At 41.9% G+C, this 27,543-nt stretch overlaps 1 protein-coding gene across 1 annotated transcript in view; it reads right to left on the bottom strand.

Moving 5' to 3' along the window:
• Positions 1-27,543, bottom strand: part of LOC126260973 (unc-112-related protein-like) — a 651,959-nt gene that overhangs the window by 41,882 nt on the left and 582,534 nt on the right. Inside the window, exons 2-3 of the mRNA XM_049958498.1 lie at positions 13,543-13,776; positions 6,892-7,196 (exon numbers count right to left, since the gene is read on the bottom strand). Coding sequence (XP_049814455.1) covers positions 6,892-7,196; positions 13,543-13,776 — 539 coding nt within the window. The remainder of the gene's footprint in view (positions 1-6,891; positions 7,197-13,542; positions 13,777-27,543) is intronic.

Below are 27,543 nucleotides of genomic sequence, written 5' to 3'. Positions count from 1 at the left end.
ATTTATCCCTCCCCTAGTGAAGTATGCTTCTAAATCCTTACACTTGTCCTCTAGCCATTCCTGCTTAGCCATTTTGCACTTCCTGTCAATCTCAATTTTTAAACGTCCGTATTCCCTTTCGCCTGCTTCATTTGCTGCATTTTTAAATTTTCTCCTTTCATTAATTACATTCAGTATCTCTTGTGTTATCCAAGGATTTCTACTAGGCCTTGTCTGTTCACCTATTTGATTCCCTGCTTCCTTCACTGTTTCATCTCTTAAGCCACTCATTCGTTTTCTACTGTATTCCTTTCCCCTATTTCAGGCAATTGTTGCCTAGTGCTCCCTCTGAAATTCTCAACAACCTCTGGTTCTTTCAACTTTTCCAAATCCCACTTCCTTAATTTCCCACATTTTTGCAATTTCGTCAGTTTTAATGTACAGTTCATAAATAGTAAATTGCAGCCAGAATTCACATCTGCCGCTGCAAATGTCTTACAATTTAAAATTTGATTCCGAAATCTCTGTGTAACCATTACATAATCTATCTGAAACCTTTGTCTCCAGTTCTCTTCCACCCATACAACCTTCTCTTACGATTCTTAAATCAAGTGTTAGCGACGATTAAATTATGCTCTGTGCAAAATTCTACCAGTCTGCTTCCTCATTCGTTCCTTTCCTTGGTCCATATTCAATTACTATATTTCCTTCTCTTCCTTTTCCTACTATTGAACTCCTTTAACTACCTGAATAATATTCTTTGCCTCACCATACATTTCTTCAACCTCTTCATCATTTGCGCAACCTGTTGGCATATAAACTTGTACTACTGTTGTAGACGTGGGTTTCATGTCTATCTTGGCTACGATAATGCGTTCACTATGCTGTTCATGGTAGCTTACCCGCATCCCTGATTTGTTAGTCATTATTAAACCCACACCTGCATCGCCTCTATTTGACCCTGTATTAACTTGACCAGAAGTCCTGTTCCTCCTGAACCTCACTAACTTCAACTATATATCTAATTTCAACCTATCCATTTCTCTTTTAAAATTTTCTAACCAACCTGCCCGATTAAGCGATTTAACATTCCACGCTCCGATCCGTAGAACGCCAGTTTTGTCTCTCTTGATAACGACATTCTCCTGACTTTTTTTTTTAAAACTCCGGAATTTTTTTACCCAAGAGGACGCCATCATTTAACCATACAGTACAGTTGCATGCCCTAGGGAAAAATTACGGCTGTAGTTGCCCCTTGCTTTCAGCCGTTCGCAGTACCAGTACAGCAAAGCCGTTTTGGTTGATGATATAAGGCCAGATCGTCAATTATTCAGACCATTGCCCATGCAATTACTAAAAAGGTTGCTGCCCCTTTTCTGGAACCACACGTTTGTCTGGCCTCTCAGCAGATACCTCACGTCTTATTTCCTTTCAGATGCAATATGTACGAAATAATATGCCTAGTCATGAAAAAATAGGAATAAAAAAGAAAAATGAGTATGACTTGATCCTGCGCTAACCCCATGACGGCCGCCAACTCGTGCTGAGGGTCGCTGAGCCCCGCTATATCATTGATGCGTAAAACTTCTCTTGCGATTTTCTCGAAATCGTCTTACAAGGGGAGGCCGCCAATTGTGAAATTCAGATTCGATTCATACTGCGCATAATAAAAGCTCATGGCCAAAGGTGTAATGTGGCAAAGCACCAAGATGCACTTCTCAGCCGTTGTCGAAAAAATCGACAGTTAAAAGAAACCGTTGCGGTGAAATACTCTCTACGATTAATAATTTTCTAAGCGTCGTGGCGCAGCGGTAAGCGCTCGGGTTCGTGAAGGCGGATCGCTCTCCAATTGTACCGCCTCCATTTTTCCCTTTTTTTTAACAGGGTGTGCCAAAGCTCTCCCGTCCGCACTGATTTTCGACGATGTTATAAGTTGCGCTAGGGACCGCATCTACCTTCTTTCGAAGTTAGCAGGCAACTACGCTGTTATGCGGCGGCTCGTTTCGGCCCATTCAACATCTGTCCTTCAAGTGTAACGAGCGAGTAACGGAGTCTATATTTCATACCTGCCACAGCAAATTTGTGTTCGTGGCGTCTCTATTCTAATTCGAACGTTTGACTTACACTATACGTATTCGTTTCGGAATATCGTTTCTACGTCTTCCGTTAACTATACGTGGATAACATTATGAAGATAATTAATAACATTTGTGAAATACAACTTTGTTTGCGGAAAACATAATGATGTTCGAAGTCGCCAGTTTTTCCACGACAAACGACTTTCAACAACTTATTATATGCATAATTATTGCAACTGATCGCCGAGAATTATATATATCAGGCGTAAATCCGTCATCCGAACGTCGTGGACTCCCCTTGTAACCACAAACACGTTTGTCGATATGCAGGTGGTGAAAATGTTTATGGCGAGTTTATTTTAGAATTTTCTATACTTTGAGAAATTTGTACACAGCACTCTTCAAACCTACAAGACAACAGACGCAAGTGAAAATGACTCTAACATAGTAGAGAAGAAAAAAGTACAAAGGAGCAACAGTTTGTCTGGCAGAGTGAGAGGACATTCACAGAGATATTCTAAGTTCAAAAAAATTTCAATACATTCCACATAATTTTGTTCATATTTGTCCATTTAAATTTGCTATAATGTATCATAGATATGTGGTTTCACTGTGATAACGTTTCAGTGAAGCTGATACTGTAGACATCTGAAGTCTTCAAGGTAGTATTGTCTTCCGAAATGTACACTGAGACCATGTATCTCGAAGACCTGTTTTTGTGTCCATTGCAGTCTCTGAATACACAGACCTTTCCAAAATCACTGCCAAATGTTTCTTTAATGTGATTAAGTGCTCTCGGTGATGAATCTAAATAAAAAAAGTATGTTTTTGGACATTAAATCCACAAAAACAGGAAGAACAAATGCTTTCTGTTTTTAGACTACCTCTGAAATTGCTTCCAAAGTGCAGCTTTCAAGGTTGTCTTTTAACTGTGGCTCTCAGAGCCGGCCTTGGCTAGCGCGGGGCCCTCTGCAGAACTTCAGCGCGGGGCTGTTGCGCATAATATATCAAAAGACTATTATTATATCGGACCGACTGTTGCGAGAGGTAAATAATTCGAGGGAGAAGGAATCTTAGTAGGAATGGTAATTAATAAACTGTTAGTAATAAAAAGTAACGGGAATCCTTCGAATTTAATGAAATTCAAATTCGAATAATGTTCACATATCTTGTTCAGGACACACTCTTAAATGTATTTGTCGCGTCACTTCACTTCAAATTAAATGATTTGTGAGTGACGGACACAAACGGTTTTCCGAGTTTCACACTCTACACAAAACATATTTTCGTTACTTTTCGACGAGCAGATTAATCAACAATATCATCAAAATTCAGTTTCAAAACCACGTCGGGTTCCACTGACAACACGACAAGAGACGACAGGTGTTCTAGCGAGACGCTGCTGCTGAAATAATTCTGGACCAGCTTTAAACATGGAAAGCTCCTTTCAGCGGAGGCGACACTCACTGGCTTGGTTAGCAAAATTAAGAAGGCAATATAAATGTTGGAAAAGGGGTTTACAGTTTCATTCACGTATTTCAGTATTAGCACTGGAGTTCTGATATCCTTGGGCACCATTTCTCTGAACACTGATTTTGGTCAAAATGCTCTGATGCATCAATGTTTTTTGAACAATCACCATTTATGTTTATACTTACTCAAGATTTTTACATAGCATTTTCAGTTCTCGTCTTGTATGTGTGTCAAACTTTCTGGAGCAAACAAAAAGCCGAATATTTTGGAATACTTAGCCAGTTGCCCAACACCTATCTTTAAAACTGATTAATACTTTGCCAACGATACGGTAGAAAAAACAGTTTTGTATCTCTCCTCTGGAAGTTGCGCCCAGCAAACCGTGTTGTTAGTTTCATAATCCAATCGCTTTGTCTTCTTGACAATTCTCTTTTCTTGAAATTGTCGGTCAGTCTGTAAACTTTCAACAATCTGTTTTACAGTGGTTTGCTCATTAACAAAACCTTCTTCATGGAAATTCGCAATAAACTTCACTTAACTATCGTGGGATTCAGTTGCTACTTTCACGTCCACGTTTTCTGCTCTATGTGGCTTACTTGCCGTGTTAGTGGCAAAGTGAACATCGTACTAAACGACAACGCCTACAATAAACTCGAAGTTTTCTAATTTGTTGACTGCAAGTCTTCGTTTTAGATACACCAGTGACGTTGCTCACCTCAAGAAGAGCGTCTCTTACTTTTCTTGCCCGGTGCATTATAACTTTGACACCCTCCACCCTACTTTCCCGTTGAGTATTTGAAAGCTTCTTCACTGTTAAAGTTTGTACTCCGTTCAATAAGATTTCCCATCTCTAACTGGACACAGCAAAAATAATGTATATTCCTTGAATTACACGAAAAAATGTGACCGCTTTTGCTGTAGATTTTGCTGCTTCTGATAGCACTAGATTAAGATTGTGGTTAGCGCATGGCATATAAAATGGCTCTTGATTACGCTTTAGAATTCGGGCTTGAACATCACACCGATAGCCTTTCATATTTTCACCATTATCATAACTCTGGCCTCTGCAGTCATGACCTGCATACAGACCTAATTGACCTAGTTTCGACAAAACGATTTCAGTCGAACTTTCTCCTGTTATTGAAATGACGTTCAAAAAGTCGAGAAAGTGTTTTTGTACAATCACTGCGTCTTCTGATAAGTTTACAAACTTGACAAAATGTGTTATCTGTTCATTGTGCCTTGTCTCAGGAGTACAATCAACTGTGACTGAAAAATATTTACTTTCTTTAACAAAATTAACAACGCTTTTTTATTTTGTTGGCAAATAAATTTATGAGTTTATTTTGAATGTTTTTCCGACATAACGGTCATAAATTTCTTGAGTTTTTACATACCTTTAATATTTCTTCAAAACGGGGTCAAATTCTGCTATGATTTCAATTGAACCAAGCAAATTACCAACACTGTCTCTTGATAGAGCTTGTCACCGGTTCCTCATAAGGCCATGTTATGCTGAGCCACGTGCCTGATGAGGAGTACAATTCGCTTTAGAACCTCAGGCCAAGGTCCCTTTTCTACTAGTTCAACGTCAGTTCCATCAACACCGCTTTTTTTGTTTCAACCGTGTCTCACATTCTTGCTATTTCTTTTCTTTTTTTTTTTTTCTTTGTACAATCTGTGTGGTTAAATGATTGTTTATGTTCTTGAAGCCGATTTCGTAATGAATCGAGTCACACAGTCCATCACCTTTCAGCTTATTTGAAGGAGAGCCAAAAATTTTACAATAACAAAAAAACTTCGTTGGTAGATTTCGAATAGTCAAGCCATTTTTCATCCCTTTTTACGCCGTAGGGTAAAGTTCTTGAGTAAATATGAGGTGAAAATTTTCTTCTGATTTCATTAAAGGATCATGAAAATTTACCTTTTTAGAAGAACCTTTTTGTACAATTTCGTGTATCATGGAAGATGTTAAGGTGCCTAGGTCTGGATTTGTGAATATTTAACGATCGCTGTTTGTGTACCTAACTGAATGCGGGATAGCGGGAAGCTCGCATTCCTTCGTTTCCATTTTTACCAAAAGCACCACATGATGAGAGACTAGTGTTATCGCCACTTAAGCATACTTCAGTTTTACTCTCGTGATAGTGCTTGACGAAGAAACTTTTCGAAAGCGCCTCTTTGTGAGTTCAAAAATTGCTCACGGTGCAGCTTTTTCCTGCTCTTTTGCGCATCTGAATCGTATATCCTAAACCTGCCCGCATCACGAGGCATTTCCCTGTCGGCACTTCAGACTACACGCACAGGATAAACACCACATCGTAACACAGAACGCACACACCACACGAAACGGTGTCACCCGGAAACGTACATTTAAACTCCCGACAATGAACATATTAATCTGTGAGAGACAGCCGCTGACCGTAGCCGTAACAACGTGTTGCGAGGGTGTGGAAAGGCGCTGAGAGTGTGTCAACGGCATTCTCTTAATTTACGGAGGCGCCAAATGTTAACAGTAGATATTATCTCTGTGATAGCCCTCGTTTCCCTCGATTACGATGCAGCGAGAGTTTTCTGTGACGTACACTAGTAGTCACGTTGTCGTGTCACAATGGGTATATACTTCAATTACATTGGATTCCTATTAAAAGTTGTTTCAGAAGCAACTTACTTCAATTTTTTCAATTTATCTGTAATACCAATATTTCAGGAGATAGTTTCAAATCATCGTGTGCGGCCTCTAGAAGCGCACGGCCCTGTGCAGTTGAACTGCTCGGATACGTATAAGGCAGACCCTGGTGACTCTACAGTCTACACCCTATCGTGGACCTTCGCTGCCCGCATCTCGTGGTCGTGCGGTAGCGTTCTCGCTTCCCACGCCCGGGTTCCCGGGTTCGATTCCCGGCGGGGTCAGGGATTTTCTCTGCCTCGTGATGGCTGGGTGTTGTGTGCTGTCCTTAGGTTAGTTAGGTTTAAGTAGTTCTAAGTTCTAGGGGACTAATGACCACAGCAGTTGAGTCCCATAGTGCTCAGAGCCATTTGAACCATTTGAACCTTCGCCTCTTGAGTGATTTTCTGCCAGATATCCTGATTCCACATTAGTGCTTCCCAATTCCCGTGTACCTTACTTCGTAGGTTTTCTTTGACATCATCTCTCTGTCTGGTCTTCGTACAGCCGTTCAGTCGGAGTCTTCTACTGCACCTCTGTATGACCCGTCAATGGCACGAGCTCAGTTTCCTCATTTTACGATAGGTGTCTCTCCGTATACGTGTAAAGCTCATTCTTATTCCGTGTTTTCAACTTATTCTTAAGAATGCGGACACGTAGGCTGGCTGGCAGGCAGGCAGGCGGGCGACTGACCGGTGTGACGGGCGAGCCGATGGGCGATCCGTGCGCGTTGTGGGCGGCGCGGTGCGGCGTGACCGGCGCGCACAGGAAGGGCTGGCCGCCGCCCCCGCCGCGCTCCAGGCTGCCCGTCGAGCCCGAGGGGCTGGGCCCCCCGCCCTGCGCCGCCACGAACGTGTTCGTGTCGGCCGGCACTCCGTTCGAGGCCCGCGTGTCGCCCTGCGACCGCTTCTTGGCGCACGGCATGTCCTTCAGGTTGTACTTGAGGTGGTTCGCCTCCAGCGGCTTGCAGAACGACAGCTCCTCCGGGTGCCGGATGCCTGAAACCAAACAAGTCCGCGTATTACTGAGCTCATCTGGTTTGACGTTACACACTCTCTTTGTTGTCAGTACAGCATTGTTTGTCAGCGTACTTAAAAAGTTATTGTAATTGTGAAATACCGTTTATGCAGTATTACAACGACCTCCTTTCTTGCAGGACGTAAATCGAGCAGGTATACATTTGGCAAAGTTTCCTGAAGCACACGGTGAAAACAAAGGAACACAGACAAATCTACGCTACCGACAAAAATAAATCTGAGGAAGATCGTAAGGAGGTTACGTATGGCTGTAAACCGAAGAAACAAAAAGATCTCGATGATGACCCTGCTGACTGATGAACTTAAGTAAAAAGGACACCGTAATAGTGACGCGCAGAACCATTTGACATTTATTTCAGTGGTTTTCCATTGCATTTCATTGTCAGTCAGTTGAAAAACTTTTGTGTGTGACAAATAAGCCACGACGTACTCTGATATCACCAAACAGTTTGCTGTGACATTACATTTTCATTCGCCTAAAGGCTACAGGATTATTTTGTTTGCCCCCTCCAAACTGCATCAGATCTTGGATCTGTTCTGTCAACTGTGAACCCGTATTCGTAAGTGAAGTGTTCAGTTACTTCAAAGAAAATGTAGAGGAAGAACTCTGCTTAAAAGAATATGCATTAATTTTTGACAGTATGATGATTCGAAAGCAACTGTTGTGGGACAGTACTACAAAAGGGAATTGTAGTTATGTCAGTTTTGCCGGCATTAGGCTAGTAGCTTCTAATGAACTAGTAAGAGAGGTATTAGTCTTCCAAATTGTATCACACAGAAGAAGTTTAACTGTACAGTCCCTTTTTTTAAATAGCATTCAAGCTGACCTTATAGCCGAATTACTCCGTGCACGCCTCCTGTTGGTGCTGTCATACGATTACTTGTGATGGCCCACTTCTGAACCTGCAAGCTTTCAAAAACTTGGGCTGCAACTATGAACCAGAGAATATTATTTCATATTTTAAACACACGTCAGCTGAATGCAATGTTTATACCATTTTGGATCCTTGCCACGTGCTTAAGTTCGCACGAAAAACTTTGGTTCATAAATAGATTTCACAGACTGTAGCTGGTGATGTACAGCGGGGTTACATAATTAATGTAATGAATTGCAGGAGGGTGAAGGCTTGAAATTTGCCAACTCAGTCACCGAGCAGCACATCAGATTCCACAGTAAGAAAACGAATGTCTCTCTCGATGCTCAGACTGTGAGTTCAAGCGTGGTACATGCTACTGAATTCTTCAAATTGCATCAGCATAGAGATAAGGATCGGCTACAAACGCTGCGTTCATTAGGAAAGTAGACAAGCTTTTTGATATATGAAACTGTAGCCATATTTATGATAAAGGCTATTAACAATCATTGAATTTATTTAACATTAGTTTCTGTCAAAATTATTTTGAAGAGGTAGCATATTTTTTGAAATCCACCTCCACTGAAGGTGTCCCCATTCTAAGGCACCCTAGCAAAACATCTGCTCTGGATTTCTTGCTGCCAATTAAAGGTGTAGAAACGTTAGCTACAGAATTTGTTTTCCGATAGACAGTCCCATCTCAATATTTTTTACCGTATTCAGTGTCCCAGGATTAACTGGAATGATCATTTTCAGGTATTAGTGCTAACGGAGCGTGGAATAATAATCCGAACACCGTTCAGTTCCAGTCAGCTCTCTAAGGTCTACTATAAGAAAAAAAGCATAATATCTGGATGCAAGACAAATGTTCCTGGTTTTGAATCAAACTGTTTTTTCTCCCTAATATTTTGTATTACATAGCAGGAATTCTCGTTAAAAATTTGAAAAATTTAAAATGTTGTGAGTGTGCCAGCTTTTTGAGAATGTCCAAGAAAGTGACCCCACATATTGCAAAAATCCTTTGTGTGATCCAACTGCATTTACTCAGCAGGTTCATAGGTGTGGACTTAAATTTGTTTCTGAAGCTGTTCACAAAATTACAGTTTGCTGTGAGAGAAAATTTCGTAGTGTCGCAAACGTGGCAGATTTGGGCAGGGTTTACGCTCAATTCGTGAACTCAGTGTGTCGACTTGGAAGATATGCACGGAACAAAACTCATTATGGGTTGCATCAACATATGTTGGACTTAGATTAAGAGCTAATGCAAAAACTAGCAAAGTTTAGCGAAAAACGTGTTCTGTGCGACAGAAGCTGACAAAAATCATTTTTTTTTTCAAATGTTGAATAGAGATAATAAATAAAGATGAATTGAATATTGTTTACTTTCAAATTTTGTTCATCCCTTTCCACAAAAACAACTAGAGCGGATGATTAGAATTTTCAGAATGTTAAATTCTTTGTAAGCACAAAACGCATTTTATTTCGAATGAAGGCCTTCTTACTTGTAATTTAACGGCCGATAAAGATTGGAGAAAACTTTGCTAGTCTGTTTGCTAATCAGAAAGCTGTATACTGACAATTGGATAGAGAGAGAGAGAGACAGATATACGCTCACCAATATTCGACTTACTCAAACGTCACGACTTCGTAATACATCGGTTATTATCTTTGGGCTCTCTGACTGAGACCGATATCGAGAGTAACAGCTGAGCAACAATATACAGTGAGTAGGAGTTACTCAGGGAGAGTGTGTGTGTGTGGGAGGGGGGGGGGGGGGTGATATGATGAGACGCGCATTGTTGATTTGATATGCAAAAACATGCCGAGACAGTAAATTTTGGAACTTAACGACTGGCGTTTGGGATTACAGTCGCAGTGCGTAGTGAATGTTGAAGTGATCTTTAGAAACATCGTACGGTTTGAGTATTACTAATAGCCAAGGCTTCATAATAAAACTACGTATTGTATTTATATTCTTACTGAATAGTTAACCGTCGCGGTGAGCATAATTACAATTGTAGATCGTATGCAAGAGCTGTTTTACTGACTGTGAATTTGCGATTGCGGTAGCCATAAGCAAACGTGACGGACAGTTAATGGAGGTCGGAAATTATCATTAAGTACTGAAACTAGAACTAGATGTGTAGAACAAGTAATGAGCGCGTACATGCTAAAACTGTGGATTGTCACCAACAATTCACTTCTATTCAGCCAGTGGCCAGTTAAACGTCACTGCAGAAGAGTTTGCAACATAGTCGAATAGAGACGTAAGCAGCGTACTTCGCCATGGAGATACGACAAACGGAGTTGCTGTGATAACTTCATCTGCCCGTCGCCGTCATCTCAACACGTCGCCACGCCTCTCTAATGACGAACAGATGAGCTGCACTGCTGTGTGCTCTCCCCAGAAAACTAAAAGAATTTCGCACCTCATACTGTAAATCGTATGTTTCATTGTAAAACTTTTGCTACTAAATTACTTGAAGTAAAGTATTAACTTCTGTGTAGCTTTGTTCGAACACCGTTAGTGGTAAGTTTTTTCTTTTACTTAAACTATCTTTCTTTTAAATTAATGTTGCTGCAGTTACATGTATTTTGTATGCCTTTTGAGGAGACGTCTTATAAAAGTGTATGCTGTATTATTTTCAAAGTGAGTTGCGGAAAAGAGTACGCGAAGTCACTAGTAATTTCAGCTAACAAGCGTGTAATATACGTAAGCAGAGTCTATGTCTTGATATTTAATGAAATTTAAGGTCTTAATTGCATAAAAATACCGGGTATTTTGAGAGCATATTGACCGAAAGCGTTTTTTTTATTTTGTAATCAAATGGTTCAAATGGCTCTGAGCACTATGGGACTCAACTGCTGAGGTCATAAGTCCCCTAGAACTTAGAACTACTTAAACCTAACTAACCTAAGGACATCACACACATCCATGCCCGAGGCAGGATTCGAACCCGCGACCGTAGCGGTCGCGCGGTTCCAGACTGTAGCGCCAGAACCGCTCGGCCACCAGCGGCCGGCTATTTTGTAATCATTCACAGTAACAACCTAACCTAACCATTTTTCTAACAAAGGAAAATAGTCCATTATGAACTCACTTTCCAACCGGTCGCGCCCTGCGGTGATTCTTTAGTAACACAATAACTAAATCCAAAACTAAAACCGCTCAATACTTTAAAATAACAAATTACAGGTGTAAATAGACCACAGCTAAGCGAACGACAGGGCCATACCGAAATCCAAACCTCTCGGTACAACTGTCGAAAAATCGGCGGGAGGACTGTACGGTAACAGGTGTCAGAAGCGTACTGAATAGGAAATTCGGATAAAGAACCGAAAATGACGTCACTACCGAGACTAACTTATTGCACCGATCGGTATGAACGATATAGAATAGGGCCCCAGACACAGATACTGGTAGAATATGCAGCAAGTAAAGTTAATTGTACAATTAGTAGATATGGGACAAAGGAGGTTTCGTTTGCTCGTGAATGTAATTGAACTGTAGCACGAGTCCATATTGACTATATTTGTGGGTACAAACCAGTGTTTGGCCAGACACATTGGTGAAACATGCTGATGCGGTGGGAAAGGCACAGCGAGGAATTCTGCTGGGCTGGTGCGGAGCGTTAAGTAGCACATCTAAGGACATCCTGGCTATATTAATGGGCTATAAATGAGCTATAAATAAAAAAATTGGGCTGCGATATGTTGAACGAAGAAAAAAGAATAGGAAAAAAAACACGAAATTCTTGGCTAATGAGAAAGAAGTCAGTCAGTAATAAAGAATTTAATATTTCCAGAATGGTAGCAGAGATGGAATTACTGAGACATGGGAAGTAGATCGTTTCAATTTGTTTCTGATGCAAACGGAAGGCTCCAGCTAGCAGTTTTGGAGCCAAGTAGGCGAGTAGAACATTATACTACGTATCTGAATAAAATTGGTACGAGGGCAACGACCAGCTATGAATGTGGCGAAATCCGCGCACTAGATCATCTCCTATGGGAGCGTGCCTAGTTGAAGATGTAGGAAGGACTTCTGGACAGGCTTTAAGAGCGGGAATTGCGTACAACATATTTAAAGTAAAGTAAAAGAAGGCTTTTGTATTCTAAATCTTCAAAGAGATGCTGTCGCTCAAAAAAGCGGAAGTACAGTCGATAACCAGCACAGCAGAGACGAGAAAGGCCAGTAGAGGGGTCTAATGTGGACGACGAAGTCCGAGAGCTCTACTATCGATTGGTCCAGTAACGGAAGAGTGGAGCGAGGAGCCCACTAGCGTACTTCAGATGACGAACAGGGATCGGCGAAATTCAAGCGATCCACTCTGATCCGTCGCCATGCTATCTGAAGGCCGCAAGATATTGCTGGACAAGACACCATCGCAGACCTGGTACGCGCCGTACAGAGAAAATAGATAAATTCCGATAGCAGTAAAATGTATTTGAGAGTCTGTGTTCATAACAATATCATAAATAATCGTATTAGAAGTTCTAGTACTAATATTTGTAAGAGAAGTTTTAGTAGTAATAGTAGTAGTGGTAGTTGTAGTTGCTGTAGAAAAATCGAAGTGGTGGAAGTGGTAACAGGGTCTTTTTATATTTGTAATAGATGCGTTGTTATTATTTTTGTGGTAGTACATGCAGTTGTAATAACACTAAACGCAATGGGTGACAAACTTAGTTTTAAAAACTGAATAAGGAAAACCTGGGGCTGTTTTTCCGCCACAGTCAAGGAAGGCCCATATGAGAGACGAAAAAGGTGGCAAGGATAAGTTCATGTAGTGTAGCGTATAGGTAGGCATCTAAAAGGTAGAGCATACTAGCAGAGGGCCGGTTTATGCCACAAGCAGCGACACGAGGCGCCGCAGGCGTCACATCTTTAAGATTTGTATAGAGAACGCGTCACCATTAGTAGTGGCCGCTCGGGTGGCAAGCTGAGGGGGGCGCCCAAGTGGAAGTCTTGTGCAAAGTGCGTCTCACAAACTGACACGGGTAAAAGATTACGAGGGACAATGGGTACGCCAAATGATTAGTCGCTTTTGCGGAGAAATTTTCTAGAACCGGCTCTGGCAGAAACAAAGAGATATAAGAACGATACATTCTGTGAGATCAGCTCAGTAATCAAAACAGAAAAAAATGATAATGATTTACGTAAATGGAATTTTACACCGAAACAGCACATTCTTGTCACCGAGAATGTGGACTAACAAGGTTAAATGAATAACAAATAGGATAAAAAGCTGCGTAGTTCTGGTGCATCACAGCGGGCAGTAACGAAAAGCGTGGCAAACAAAAGCTGTCGCAAATACTACGTGTAGGCGGTATCTGTTAGCTTTTAGGAATGTTAAGAATTGCGTTATACAAAAGACAGCCGGACTAGTTATTTTATTAGCGACTGTCGGTTTGAGACCGATAAAATAACCGATACAGCTGTGCACAGTACTACGCACCGAGCTCCTTGCAGAGGTTGACGACGGCGTTGAAGGTCTTGATGGAGAAGTCGACGCGGCAGTCGAGGTAGCGCAGGTCGGGCAGCTGGACGCGCAGCGTCTTGTGCATCGGCGTGAAGTCGAGCAGCGCGTCGGCCTGCACGCCGTACTGGTCGAGCGTGGAGCGCGTGCGGGACAGCCACACGTTGCGCGCCGGCCACCACAGCGCGTGGTCCGACCAGTCGTTGGCGATGCCTGCAACACCGGGCAACACCGTGCTCACGCTCTGCAGGGCAGCACAACACACAAAAACACCGATAACGGTGTCAGTTCGACGAGGAAGAGAGGCGAAAGGTTTGTTCGGCAGTGCTACATCCAATTCAGGGCACTATCTAACGATTACATCTCATACAGCCACCACCAAACTGCGTGGAATGTAATGTACTGCGAATACATAGAAAGAAGGATCCTTTATTGTATGATTATATGATAGCGGAACAAACACTGGTAGCAGTTACTGTAAAATATCTGGGAGTATGCGTACGGAACGATTTCAAGTGCAATGATCATATAAAATTAATTGTTGGTAATGCGGGTGCCAGGTTGAGATTCATTGGGAGAGTCCTTAGCAAAATGTAGTCCGTCAACAAAGGAGGTGGCTTACAAAACACTCGTTCTACCTATACTTGTGTATTGCTCATCAGTGTGAGATCCGTACCAGGTCGGGTTGACGAAGGAGATAGAGAAGATCCAAAGAAGAGCGGCGCGTTTCGTCACAGGGTTATTTGGTAAGCGTGATTGCGTTACGGAGATGTTTAGCAAACTCAAGTAGCAGACTCTGCAAGAGAGGCGCTCTGCATCGCGGTGTAGTTTGCTGTCCAGGTTTCGAGAGGGTGCGTTTCTGCGTTTCTGGATGAGGTGTTTACCCCTACTTATAACTCCCGAGGAGATCACGAATGTAAAATTAGAGAGATTCGAGCGCGCACGGAGGCTTTCCGGCAGTCGTTCTTCCCGCGAACCATACGAGACTGGAACAGGAAAGGGAGGTAATACCAGTGGCACGTAAAGTGCCCTCCGCCACAAACTGTTGGATGGCTTGCGGAGTATAAATGTAGAAATGTAGATGTAGTAGATGTCGATAGTCAGAGGCGTTTTTTTAGGAAATGAAGATCGGACGATTTAACGAGGCGTCCGGTGTGCAGTATGTTGCCTGAGCGATACGTGCAGTCTAGTGAACACTGCTACATTGTCCACAGCATACTCGTCGTGAAGATGGGCAACCTCAGTCACCGACGATGTTGAAATAAACACGTTCGCGGTAACCCGAATGAGTTGGAAACCACCTCTAGCCCGAACTACTCTCTCTACACACCGCGTCGCGAATTCCACGACGTGAATCAATTGGAAACATCCAAACAGCGATTCGCCAGACCACATTACACGCCTTCGGCGGGCTACACTCCTAGTTCCGTACGGTCCACTTAAAGGAGCGAGAACACTATGGCAACGAAGCTAAACGAACGTCGGTTGCCAATCCACTGACGTTCGGCTTCTCATCCGTACCGAACTAACAGCTTTGGGCCAGGGGATTCGGCCGTGCTGAATCACACTAGGCTCTCATAATTTCCAACGTTGCTCCCGTTTTGTTATTCTTACTAACTAGCGTTTTAATCGCAATTTTCTTTTTCACATCGTGCGTATCACTTTCTTATAGCTGCGTAATTTATCTCCAAACGTCTAGTGTTTCCAGTTTGTTTTTATAATTGCAGTTCGTAGCGGTCCATAAAACATTCCCCCTCACGATGAAATTTTACCAGTTTTGATGTTCTCTCCACATTCCACTCTATATTTAGAATATTTTTAAACACAATAAATACACACCCTTAGCGAGAGCAGGTGTTGTTTGCAGGGAAAACAGCGACTTTTGAAATTAAGTTTTTCAGAACAGCCGCAATTCGCGATGGTCTGTGCGTCACTTAACAGAATTAACGTGCGCCGTGAGCAATAGCCCTTTGCGAGGTATCCGACTCAAAGTAGCCATTGTATGCAGTTCTCTTCCCAATTTTCGATCGTTGACTGTTTAAAATAAAATTACATTCACTCCCAACAGCACTTTCTGTCAGGAAATAACTTACTGTCCAACAGAATCACTCTATTTTCACAAAAAATGATCGGTTGTGGCGGGCATCAACCGTGCTAGGATGCGACATATGCTGCGGTTCAGTCCTAACGCAGCCAAAACCTAGTTGTCAACGGCCATTTCGTTTGAAATTTGTCTGATTGTGTCGTACAATAAATTATTTTCTAAACAGTAAATCATTTGACGTCTCCAGCTCAACTAAAATGTCGTTCCCGAAACTTGCTGTCGAGTCTGAAAACATCACTGACAGGGTGTGACAGGCGTCTCCGTCCATTTCGGTTAGAACCTTCAACAAACCTGGCAACAGTAGGTCACGCGGCCGTGTGGCAGCGGTTCTGCGACGTCTGCACGGTTTAGCGCGACAGCTGCGCTCTTTCACGGCGGTGGCCGATGCTCTGCCCGGGAAGCTTACGTATGGACATCATTTATCCCGCCTTACGTGATGTGTCGCTCCCACGATTTGGCAAATTTATTGTATCACAGTGTTATGACCAGATGTTATTCGTGTCAGTACGGTCCAAGTCCTGCGCGACATCTGTCAGTGTTATCGTAATTTTGTAAGGCGAAAACTGCCGACCAGCGTAGAATTTGCCTAAAAGAACACGAGAACGCCTGAAAACCACACCCACGATAGACTTTGTACCAGATGGACGGTCGTCAATCAGTTGCACGGATTCGATCGTGGTCTGCGCTACTTTCCATTCTCGCAAGCCAGCGTGCTACACGTTTAGCCGGTACACGTGCACGTACTAGAAGTAATACACAACTGACATAAATATATCACAAATTAGCAGAAGACAGTCATCTTCTCTCCCAGTTTTCATTCTCTTTCTCTGTTCTTTCTGACTCCAATGTCTACATTTTTTTCAATGTGTTCCTCATTTGCATTGTGACTAATACCTGATCGCAGGCGAGGATTAGTGAAGTTTCGTGGGTGGGTCCGCTGCCTGCAAGAGAAAGAAGACCCAGAGGTTAAGAAACTACGGTTTTAAGCTGTTTTGATACTTAAAAATATCAGACAACTGCAAAAAAGTGATTCACCTTATTATCCGGCAACAGACGTTCGGAAAAATTCAAGGAAATATACATTATTATTCGCTCAAGAGGACTCATTACATCAACAAGTAAATACATTGCAACTACTTTTGTTTCACCAATGGCTTTGATCCACTTACCACCTGAAGATAATAGGTGAACATCAAAATACTTCGTGCTAATCAAGTACAACGACTGATGCAGAAATACTCCGTAATTTCTAATTTCACTTTACAGTCGCAGTATCAAAAACAGACCACTATGTACGACAATGCGTAAAAACTTGTGAGTAATCTCGAATAATGTGACTTTACTAACATTGATTCCGAAGTTAAGTAATGTTGTTGTGGTCTTCAGTCCAGAGAGTGGTTTGATGTAGCTCTCCATGCTACTCTATCCTGTGCAAGATTCTCCATCTCTCAGTACCTATTGCACTCTACATCCTTCTGAATCTGGTTAGTGTTTTCATCTCTTAGTCTCCCTCTACGAGTTTTACCCCCCGCGCTGCCCTCCAATACTAAATTGGTGATCCCTTGATGGCTTAGAATATGCCCTACCAACCGATCCCTTCTTCTAGTCAAGTTGTGCCACAAATTTCTCTTCTCTCCAGTTCTGTTCAATGCCTCCTCATTAGTTATGTGATCTACTCAGCTAATCTTCAGCATTCTTCTGTAGCACCGCATTCCGAAAATTTCTGTTCACTTCCTGTCCAAACTATTTATGCTCCATGTTTCACTTCCAAACATAGCTACACTCCATACAAATAATTTCAGAAACGACTTCCTGACACTTAAATCTATGCTCGATATTAACAAATTTCTCTTCTTCAGAAACTCTTTCCTTGCCATTGCCAGTCTACATTTTATATCCTCTCTATTTCGACCATCATCAGTTATTTTGCTCCCCAAATAGCAAAACACATCTACTACTTTAAGTGTCTCATTTCCTAATCTAATTCCCTCAGCATCACCCGACTTAATTCGACTACATTCCATTATCCTCGTTTAGCTTTTGTTGATGTTCATCTTATACCCTCCTTTCAAGACACGGTCCATTCCGTTCAGCTGCTCTTCCAGGTCCTTTGCTGCCGCTGACAGAATTACAATGTCATCGGCGAACCTCAAAGATTTTATTTCTTCTCCATGGATTTTAATTCCTACTCCGAATTTTTCTTTTGTTTCCTTTACTGCTTGCTCAATATACAGATTGAATGATATCGAGGAGAGGCTACAACCATGTCTCACTCCCTTACCAACCACTGCTTCCCTTTCATGCCCCTCGACTCTTATAACTGCCGTCTGGTTACTGTACAAATTGTAAATAGCCTTTCGCTCCATGTATTTTACCCCTGCCACCTTCATAATTTGAAAAAGAGTATTCCAGTCAACATTGTCAAAAGCTTTCTCTATGTCTACAAATGCTAGAAACGTAGATTTGCCTTTCCTTAATCTATATTCTAAGATAAGTCGTAGGGTCAGTATTGCCTCACGATTTCCAACATTTCTACGGAATCCAAACTGATCTTCCCCGAGGTCGGCTTCCACCAGTTTTTCCATTCGTCTGTAAAGAATTTGTGTTAGAATTTAGCGGCCGTTACTTATTAAACTGATGGTTCGGTAATTTTCACACCTGTCGACACCTGCTTTCTTTGGGATTGGAATTATTATATTCTTCTTGATGTCTAGGGGTATTTCGCCTGTCTCATCCATCATGCTCACCAGATGGTAGAGTTTTGTCAGGGCTGGCTCTCCCAAGTCTATTAGTAGTTCTAATGGAATGCTGTCTACTCCCGAGGCCTTTTTTGACTAACGTCTTTCAGTGCTGTGTCAAACTCTTCAGGCAATATCATATCTCCCACTTCATCATCATCAACGTCCTCTTCCAATTCCATAATGTTGTCTTCAAGTACATTGCCCTTGTATAGACCCTCTATATACTCCTTCCACCTTTCTAATTTCCCTTCTTTGCGTAGGACTGGTTTTCCATCTGCGCTCTTGATATTCACACAAATGGTTCTCTTTTCTTCAAAGGTCTCTTTAATTTTCCTGTAGGCAGAATCTATCTTACCCCTAGTGATATATGCCTCTACATCCTTACATTTGTCCTCTAGCCATCCCTGCTTCGCCATTTGGCACTTCCTGTCGATCTCATTTTTGAGACGTTTGTATTCCTTTTTGTCTGCTTCATTTACTGCATTTTTGTATTTTCTCCTTTCATCAATTAAATCCAATATATCTACCGTTACCCAAGAATTTCTACTAGTCCTCGTCTTTTTACCTACGTGATCCTCAGCTGCCCTCACTATTTCATCCCTCAAAGCTACCCATTCTTCTTCTACTGTATTTCTTTCCTTCATTCGTGTCAATCGTTCCCTAATGCTATCCCTGAAACTCTCTACAACCTTTGGTTCTGTCAGTTTGTCCAGATCCCATCTCCTGAAATTCCCACCTTATTGCTGATTCTTCAGTTTTAATCGACAGTTCATAACCAATAGATTGTGGTCGGAGTCCACATCTCCCCCTGGAAATGTCTTACAATTTAAAACCTGCTTTCTAAACCTCTGTCTTACCACTATACTATCTATTTTAAACCTTCCAGTATCTCCAGGCCTCTTCCATGTATACAACATTCTTTCATTATTCTTGAACCAAGTGTTAGCTATGGTTAAATTATGATTTGTGCAAAATTCTATCAGGCGGCTTCCTCTTTCATTTTTTACCCCCATTCCATATTCAGCTACTACTTTTCCTTGTCTTGCTTTTCCTACTGTCGAATTCCAGTCACCCATGACTATTAAATTTTCGTCTCCCTTCACTATCTGAATAATTTCTTTTATCTCATCATACATTTCATCAATCTCTTCGTCATCTGCGGAATTAGTTGGCATATAAACTTGTACTACTGTGGTAGGCGTGGGCTTCGTGTCTGTCTTGGCCACAATAATGTGTTCACTATGCTGTTCATAGTACATCTGCATTCCTGCTTTGTTATTTATTATTAAACCTCGAATTACGGCTGTTTGACAAGGTGTTTATAACCCTGTATTCACTTGACCAGATGTCTTGTTCCTCCTGCCACCGAACTTCACTAATTCCCATTATATCTAGCTTTAACCTATCCCATTTCCCTTTTTTACATTTTCTACCCTTCCTGCCCGATCAAGGGATCTGACATTCAACGCTCCGATTCGTAGAACGCCAGTTTTCTTTCTCCTGATAACGATTTCCTCCTGAGTAGTCCCCGCCCGAAGATGCGAATGGGGGACTATTTTACTTCCGGAATATTTGACCCAAAGAGGACGCCATCATCATTTAACCATATAATAAAGCTGCATGCCCTCGGGAAAAATTACGGCTGTAGTCCTTGCAACTACTGAAAAGGCTGCTGCCCCTCTTCAGGGACCACACGTTTGTCTGGCCTCTCAACAGATACCCCTCCGTTGTGGTTGCACCTACGGTACGGCTATCTGTATCGCTGAGGCACGCAAGCCTCCCCGCCAACGGCAAGGTCCATGGTTCATGGGGGGAGGAATACAGGAACAGAAAGCACTGGTCAACATAATACGCGAAGAGTCACTTACATGTTGTCCCCTGTTAGATCCGAAAGCAAGGGGAAACTACAGCCGTAATTTTTTCCCAGGACATGCAGCTTTACTGTTTAGTAAAAATGGGCTCCAAAATGTATACCTTAAGATGAATGAGCACTACTTCATCTTCGATCCTGAAAAGAAACCTCTTCTACTGAAAGCCCTTTGCTTTCCATACTTTGAGAGGAAGTAGTCTGGACAAAAACAAGGAAAAATTATCTAATAAACATGGGCTGTAACACACATAGCTTAAGACCTATGAGCATTTTTTTAATTTTCGATACTATGGAAAAAATCTCTTCCATTGAACAAGTGCTCATAGTTCTTAGGGTATGCATTTTAGAACTCGCGATTATTAGACTTTTTTGCCTCGAATGATAGTTCCTGTTATGTCCTTTAATATCGTTCATTCCTCCTGGGACACCCTACACAATTCAGTTCTTCGAGTACAGCATGTGTTAACATATACTGTTTCAAGTATATGTTTTGCTTTTTTTTTTAGACAGAATACGTCATTTGATCGGGCAGGTAGGGTTGAAAATATAAAAAAGGGAAATGGGATAGTTTAAATCTAGATATAATGGGAATTAGTGAAGTTCGGTGGCAGGAGGAACAAGACATCTGGTCAGGTGAATACAGGGTTATAAATACCTTGTCAAACAGCCGTAATTCGAGGTTTAATAATAAATACGCTGGTCACAACTGTCTGCTACACGTTTTCGTTTCTGAAGTCACTCGTGTTTCTCAAGTCTGTAACACCGTTAGCCTTCAAACATCGACTGCACTGAAATGCAGTGTTTTCCAGGTAAGTGAGGTGGGTGGGTGGGTGATAGAACAGACGCGCCTTCCTGTTTTAAAATCACTGCTATTCGGTTGGAGCCGTACGAGCTGTGGTCCTGCTCTCGTGGGTGACAGCCGTGCAGGAGGGCTAACACCGTATTTCGTAACGGCGTAATCTAAATACGACAGATGGGTCGGTGACAGCTGCTAGATGCCCGCCCCCAACCTAACAATGTCCTCGAGGAGAAGCGGGTGACGGCGCCCGTGGCCAGGAAGTTGGCCGCCCTGGCTGCGGAGCGATCCATTCACTCCAGCCAATCTGGAGGGATCCCCTTTGTGCCGGACAGCAGGCAGTTGACGGGGCGCGCCCATTACTCTTCCCCGCGGAATAACAGCGTTTCTGCGGGAGTGCCGGCCACAAAGACGAAGGGTCGGGACCGAGTCTGTGCGTCGGCAGCGGCGTTGCGAGCCTGCTCCGTGGACGGGAAAATACGCGGCAGGCTGGTGGGCCGGACGTGCTACAGGCGGATATATACTAGACATAAGAAAATGCATGTGCCTGACGCTTCTTACTCGTTTTCTCTGACTGCAGTAGGCGGCGATATGAAGCACCTAAGCGTGCCTGTAACCGACGTGCTCTGACAAATGGTGGCAACGCTGCTTTAGCTAGCAGTAAATGTCACGTCATCTGGTTCTCTGTCTCACTGTAGACTTTGGCGCCAGACTGATATGCAAATGAGTGAACATCAGTCGGGACTAGATACACAACAGCAACATAAACATTATATTTTATGAAGCACAAAAGTGTAACTTGTGAGTGGAGTTCAGATGGTTCAAATGGCTCTGAGCACTGTGGGACTTAACTTCTGAGGTCATCAGTCCCCTAGAACTCTGAACTACTTAAACCTCACTAACCTAACGGCATCACACACATTCATGCCCGAGGCAGGATTCGAACCTGCGACCGTAGCAACCGCGTGGTTCCAGACTGTAGCGCCTAGAACCGCTCGGCCACAGCCGGTGAGGGGCCATTCATCATATATGAGAGATAAATCAAAACTTTGATCCGAAACGCAACTGTAAAATTAGGTAGAAACCAGCGCTGCACAAGGCAGCGAGGGGACGAAGCTGTGCAGTTTTAAAATGTCAGGTTCTATGCACGTGCATGTAAAACATATTTTGAAAAGGCATATGACCCAACTGATAGAAATGTACTAGTCAATATTTTAAAGGAATTCGCACTTGACAGTAAAACAACAGAAATAATTAAAGGAACTTGCTAAACACAACAGCAAAAGTAAGACAGAGAGATGGTTCATCACATATACTTTTTAACTGTGCGTTAGAGAAGGCAGTGAGAGAATGGTCAAAATTCGTCAATACTAAGGGTGTTCAACTAGGAAGAAACCCAAATAAAATCATCTTAGCTTTGGCAGATCAAATGGTATTTATTACTCATTCAATCGATAGTGCCGAAAAAAATCGAAGAACTAGAGAAACAAGCAGACAAAATAGGACTGAAAATATCGCTTGAAAAAACACATTTCGTGACATATGAAAGTGATGCTCCTCCAGATCTTAAAATTAATAACAACGCAATATCTAAAACAAACTGTTTTAAATACCTACGAGAATGGATAATAAACAACACAAAAGGAAGGTAGCCATAGAAAACAGAGCACATAAAATGGAATGAGGAACACAAAAGATAGGTAGCCATAGAAAATAGAGCACATAAAATGGAAAGTGCATTGCAAACGACAAGAAGGTATGTGACAAGAAAGCTGTCTTGGAGCACATAACTGAGACACTATCAAACAGTGGTAAGGCCTCGAACAGTGTATGCAGCAGAAACACTTAAACTATCAAGATTTGGGGATCTTGAAAACGTGGAAAAAGTTGAAAGAAGAATTATAAAGAAAATACTGAGGCCTAGAAATAGTAGTAGTGTTGAATACAAATTAAGCTCAGACAACAGTATACGAAAATGAAAAAGCTAGACGATACCATGAGAAAAGAAGACTACAATTTTATGGTCACATATGTGGAACGGATAGTGCTAGACTAACCAAGGAAATCGTCTACTTACTAAATAGCTACTAATCCAAACGCACATGGTACACCGAAATTGGCAAATACACGAAAAACATAGGAATTATAATGTATATAATGGGTAACACAATACTTTTTAGAGAAGGAACACAAAACGCAGGATTTCAGGGAAGAAAGAAGCCTGCAAAAGGAAGAAAGCTGACCCAGGAAGAAAAGGAACGACACTCGAAGGCTGAAGGAAGTAGGGAGCACCGAAAATTAAACACAAAGAAGTAAAACCAAAGTTAATTTATCATACCCCCCAGAGGATTATTCTAATAAGTAACAACATATCTTTGACTTCGTTCATCACACTAGAACTAGATGCTTCAGGAAAGTCCGAAAAATAGTCACACTGTTTGTTTAAAAAACATGCTACAAACTTGTTACGACACTATGGTTAACAAAGAGTTTGTATACAGTCTGAGGTGTTAATGTGCTTTTGGATTACATTATACGAGGTGTGGCTAGAAAAAAACCGGACTAGTACTGGTGAAACAATAAAACGAATGCAATAAGGCTGAAAGTCGCGTGGCCTGTCACGTGACTCTCGCTCCGCCTACTGCTCGAGTTTCATCTGCATCCTGCACTCAGTCTGCCCGTGGCGTCTGTTTTAAGTAGTTGACGTTTTGTCTGTGCGTCGGAAAATGTTGAGTGTACAGAAAGAACAGCGTGTTAACATCAAATTTTGTTTCAAACTAGGAAAATCTGCAAGTGAAACGTTTGTAATGTTACAACAAGTGTACGGCGATGATTGTTTATCGCGAACACAAGTGTTTGAGTGGTTTAAACGATTTAAAGATGGCCGCGAAGACACCAGTGATGACACTCGCACTGGCAGACCATTGTCAGCAAAAACTGATGCAAACATTGAAAAAATCGGTAAACTTGTTCGACAAGATCGCCGTTTAACAATCAGAGCAGTGTCTGAGTTAACAGGAGTTGACAAGGAAAGTGTTAGGCAGATTCTTCATGAAAGTTTCAACATGAACAAAGTGTGTTCAAAAATGGTTCCAAAGTGTCTCACAATTGAACAGAAGGAACGCCGGAGAATGATTTGTTCTGACATCCTGGAAAACATTGAAAGTGATCCCACCTTCTTACAAAATGTTATTACTTGCGATGAATCGTGGTTTTTTACTTACGATCCCGAAACTAAACGCCAATCGATGCATTGGAAAACTCCTGGTTCTCCACGACAAAAAAAAGCACGAATGTCAAAATCGAAATTCAAGGCAATGATGATTGTTTTTTTTTTTGACATCAAAGGGATTGTGCACATTGATTGGGTACCAGAGGGACAAACAGTGAATCAGCATTACTACATTAGCGTCCTGGCTACCCTACGTGAGCGTGTACGGAGAAAACGGAACGATTTGTGGAGAAAAAAGTCATGGATCCTTCGCCAAGAAAATGCCCCAGCTCACAGTGCGTTGTCAGTGAAGACGTTTTTGGCGAAACATAACATTCCCATCTTAGATCATCCACCCTACTCACCTGATTTGGCCCCCTGTGACTTTTTTCTTTTCCCTAAAGTCAAGTCAGCTTTGAAGGGAACTAGATTTGAGACTGTTGAAGCAGTAAAAGAAAAAGCGACGGAAGTAATGTATGGACTTACCGAAAATGATCTGCAGCATTGCTATGAACAGTGGAAAATTCGTATGGAGCGGTGTAGAGACCGAGGAGGAGAGTACATTGAAGGAGATAACATGAAATTGTAAATAATTGTAAATAAATGTTTTTTCCAGCATCAGTCCGGTTTTTTTCTAGCCGCACCTCGTATATAAGGTTGTCAATTTTCAAATGTATTTTTACCACTATTGACTATTAAATTATCGATTACATTTTTTTCTAATGGGGTACATATGTTACTGTTATGTATGGGAAACATTTGAAGAAATTAACTGATCCACTGTCTATTTCATCATTGAGAATTTTTTCTCCTTGCTTTTTGTGGTGTACAAAAAATTCAAGCTCCTCCATTAAATCCATTGTATGTGATTTTTGAAAGTGGTGGAGTATCTTCAGATCTTCTTATATGTTTTTGAATGGGTGTCCAGCGTTTTTTATGTGTTGCTACTGCTGACTTCGTAATCTAGATACGTATGTAACAGTTGATGTGTTCAGTGTATCTAATTTGGAATTCCTACCAGTTTGAAAATTCCTGTTAGTAGCTTGAGCAAGTTTTACATGTTATTTTGTGTATTCCTGAGTCGGATAATTTATCTTTTTTATCGTTCAAGATGTGGACTAGTTTCAGTTGTAGTTCGTTGTTTGTGGAGAAAGCTGTTTCACTTTATGTGACCAAAGTAGATTTACTATTTCTGATAAATGGTACCTATTTAATGTATTCTAGTCATACGTTTGACAGTATTATTGTTTTTTTCTAAAGAACCAGGAATTTCTTGCTTTTTTTGTTATTTGTCTCTGCATTGACGTGTTGTGTTAAGGATAAAAATTTAAGTAACTAGTGAAGTTTTCATTATTTAAATCGTAATATATCCTTGTAAAATCGGATAGCTCTGTTGAATTTAAAAAAGTCTTTGCGGTCCTATGCGTTAGTTTATATCTCTATTCGTATGGAACACAAGCTCTCCTGAAATGGGCGGACCTGTATCAAACACTTTGTGAAATCTCTCTGATTAAAACCTATAACTTAATAAACGCAAGTGGAGAAACGGAAGAAACATTTACAGGGACAGGATGACACAACTGTTAAGAGCCTTAGAAAAGCAGAAATGAAAAGAAAATGGAACCGCCATTGACGGAAGTTACTAACTGTATGACAGATGAAACTACAAGGGCACAGGAGTGAAGCAGCAAAGATGGTGCAGCATTCATGTCTTAACGATGAACTGAAGACCGTCACAAAACCATATCGTACCAGAAAAATACGACCCTCCCAAAACTACTTCGTACCAGAAAAATACGACAGCGCATTTTAGAGAGTTACAAAGAATTGCGTTAAAAAAGGCGCTACGTAAGGTAGCGAAGGGACAACGCTGTGCATTTTTAATATGTCAGCTGTACATATTAAAGACAAGACTGCAAGGACCGGAGTGACAGATTTGAAACAAAAAAACTGTGTTCATATGGCTGCCGGGCCGCAACACGCGAGAGATGGACCAGTTCGGGTGTGACGCAAGTGTGAACAAGAAACACAGTTGGGCGCCAGCGTGGGAGGCCGCGCCTGGCACGGTGACGTAACCGCGACGTATGACATCACGCCACACAGCTGGAGTGGCCGAGGGGCTGGAATCGACTCTGGGGAAACTAATAACACAGCTCCGACTGCCGGTGAGCCAGAACCGAGCGTTCCTGTGCTAACCACACCTTTATCGTGTGTCTAATCATTCACAGGAGTTCGCTCTGACCTGTCACGCAGGTACAATTTGTGGTGTCACCGCCAGACACCACACTTGCTAGGTGGTAGCCTTTAAATCTGCCGCGGTCCGTTAGTATACGTCGGACCCGCGTGTCGCCACTAGCAGTGATTGCAGACCGAGCGCCGCCACACGGCAGGTCTAGTCTGGCACTCGCCCCAGTTGTGCAGCCGACTTGGCTAGCGATGGTTCATTGACAAAATACGCTCTCATTTGTCGAGACGATAGTTTAACATAGCCTTCAGCTACGTCATTTGCTACGACCTAGCAAGGCGCCATTATCAGTTACTATTGATATTATGAATCATGTACCGACAAGACCGACGTTCTTCATTAACGGATTAAAGTTAAGTATTCCACCAGCTACGTCCGTTTTTCTAAATTCTAATTTCCTTGTCCTGTTCCAGACCTCACGCCAGCCTGCGTGAGCTAAAACGCGTGCCTTTCGGCCTCCTTCTAGTAACCCGATGTTGGCTCTCCTGCCAACCAAAACACAATTCGTGCTGAATACTCGTGTCAGTTGTCGCTCACTTTCTACTATCAAAGACAAACTCAATGGGCTCCAAATACGCCATTCTTGTAAATAGCTTACAATGGCAATGTCACATGGTCTGCTGAATGCATTGTGGTAGCTTCTTAACGCGTCCTTAATTTGTGCAAAAATTTACTTTAATATTCACCAGTTTTTCTAGAGGCATAATGTCCAGACTAAGGTGCACTTTTTATACAATGCAGCGTGAAATTTACTAAACATTTCATTAAACTTTTTCTGATTATCAAATTAATGTGCGTTGGATCTGAATGCCGAGTACTGTTGTTCAGTATTGATTCTGTACTACAATGTGAGTACTCCCAGACCGACAGTTTTAACGCCGATCCGTTGGTAACGTCTTTCTGCTCACTTTTATTTTTGTTACATATCGTCGATACAGGCTATTAATAAATCACGCTATTTGACAACAACGCATTACTGGAAGTCTTATTCGCAGGCTAAAATCTTTGCATTC

This window comes from Schistocerca nitens, chromosome 5, assembly GCF_023898315.1.
Source record: "Schistocerca nitens isolate TAMUIC-IGC-003100 chromosome 5, iqSchNite1.1, whole genome shotgun sequence".
NCBI classification, from domain to species: Eukaryota; Metazoa; Arthropoda; class Insecta; order Orthoptera; family Acrididae; genus Schistocerca; species Schistocerca nitens.
Note: the sequence above shows the minus strand (reverse complement) of the source record. Positions and strands in the feature narration are given on the sequence as shown.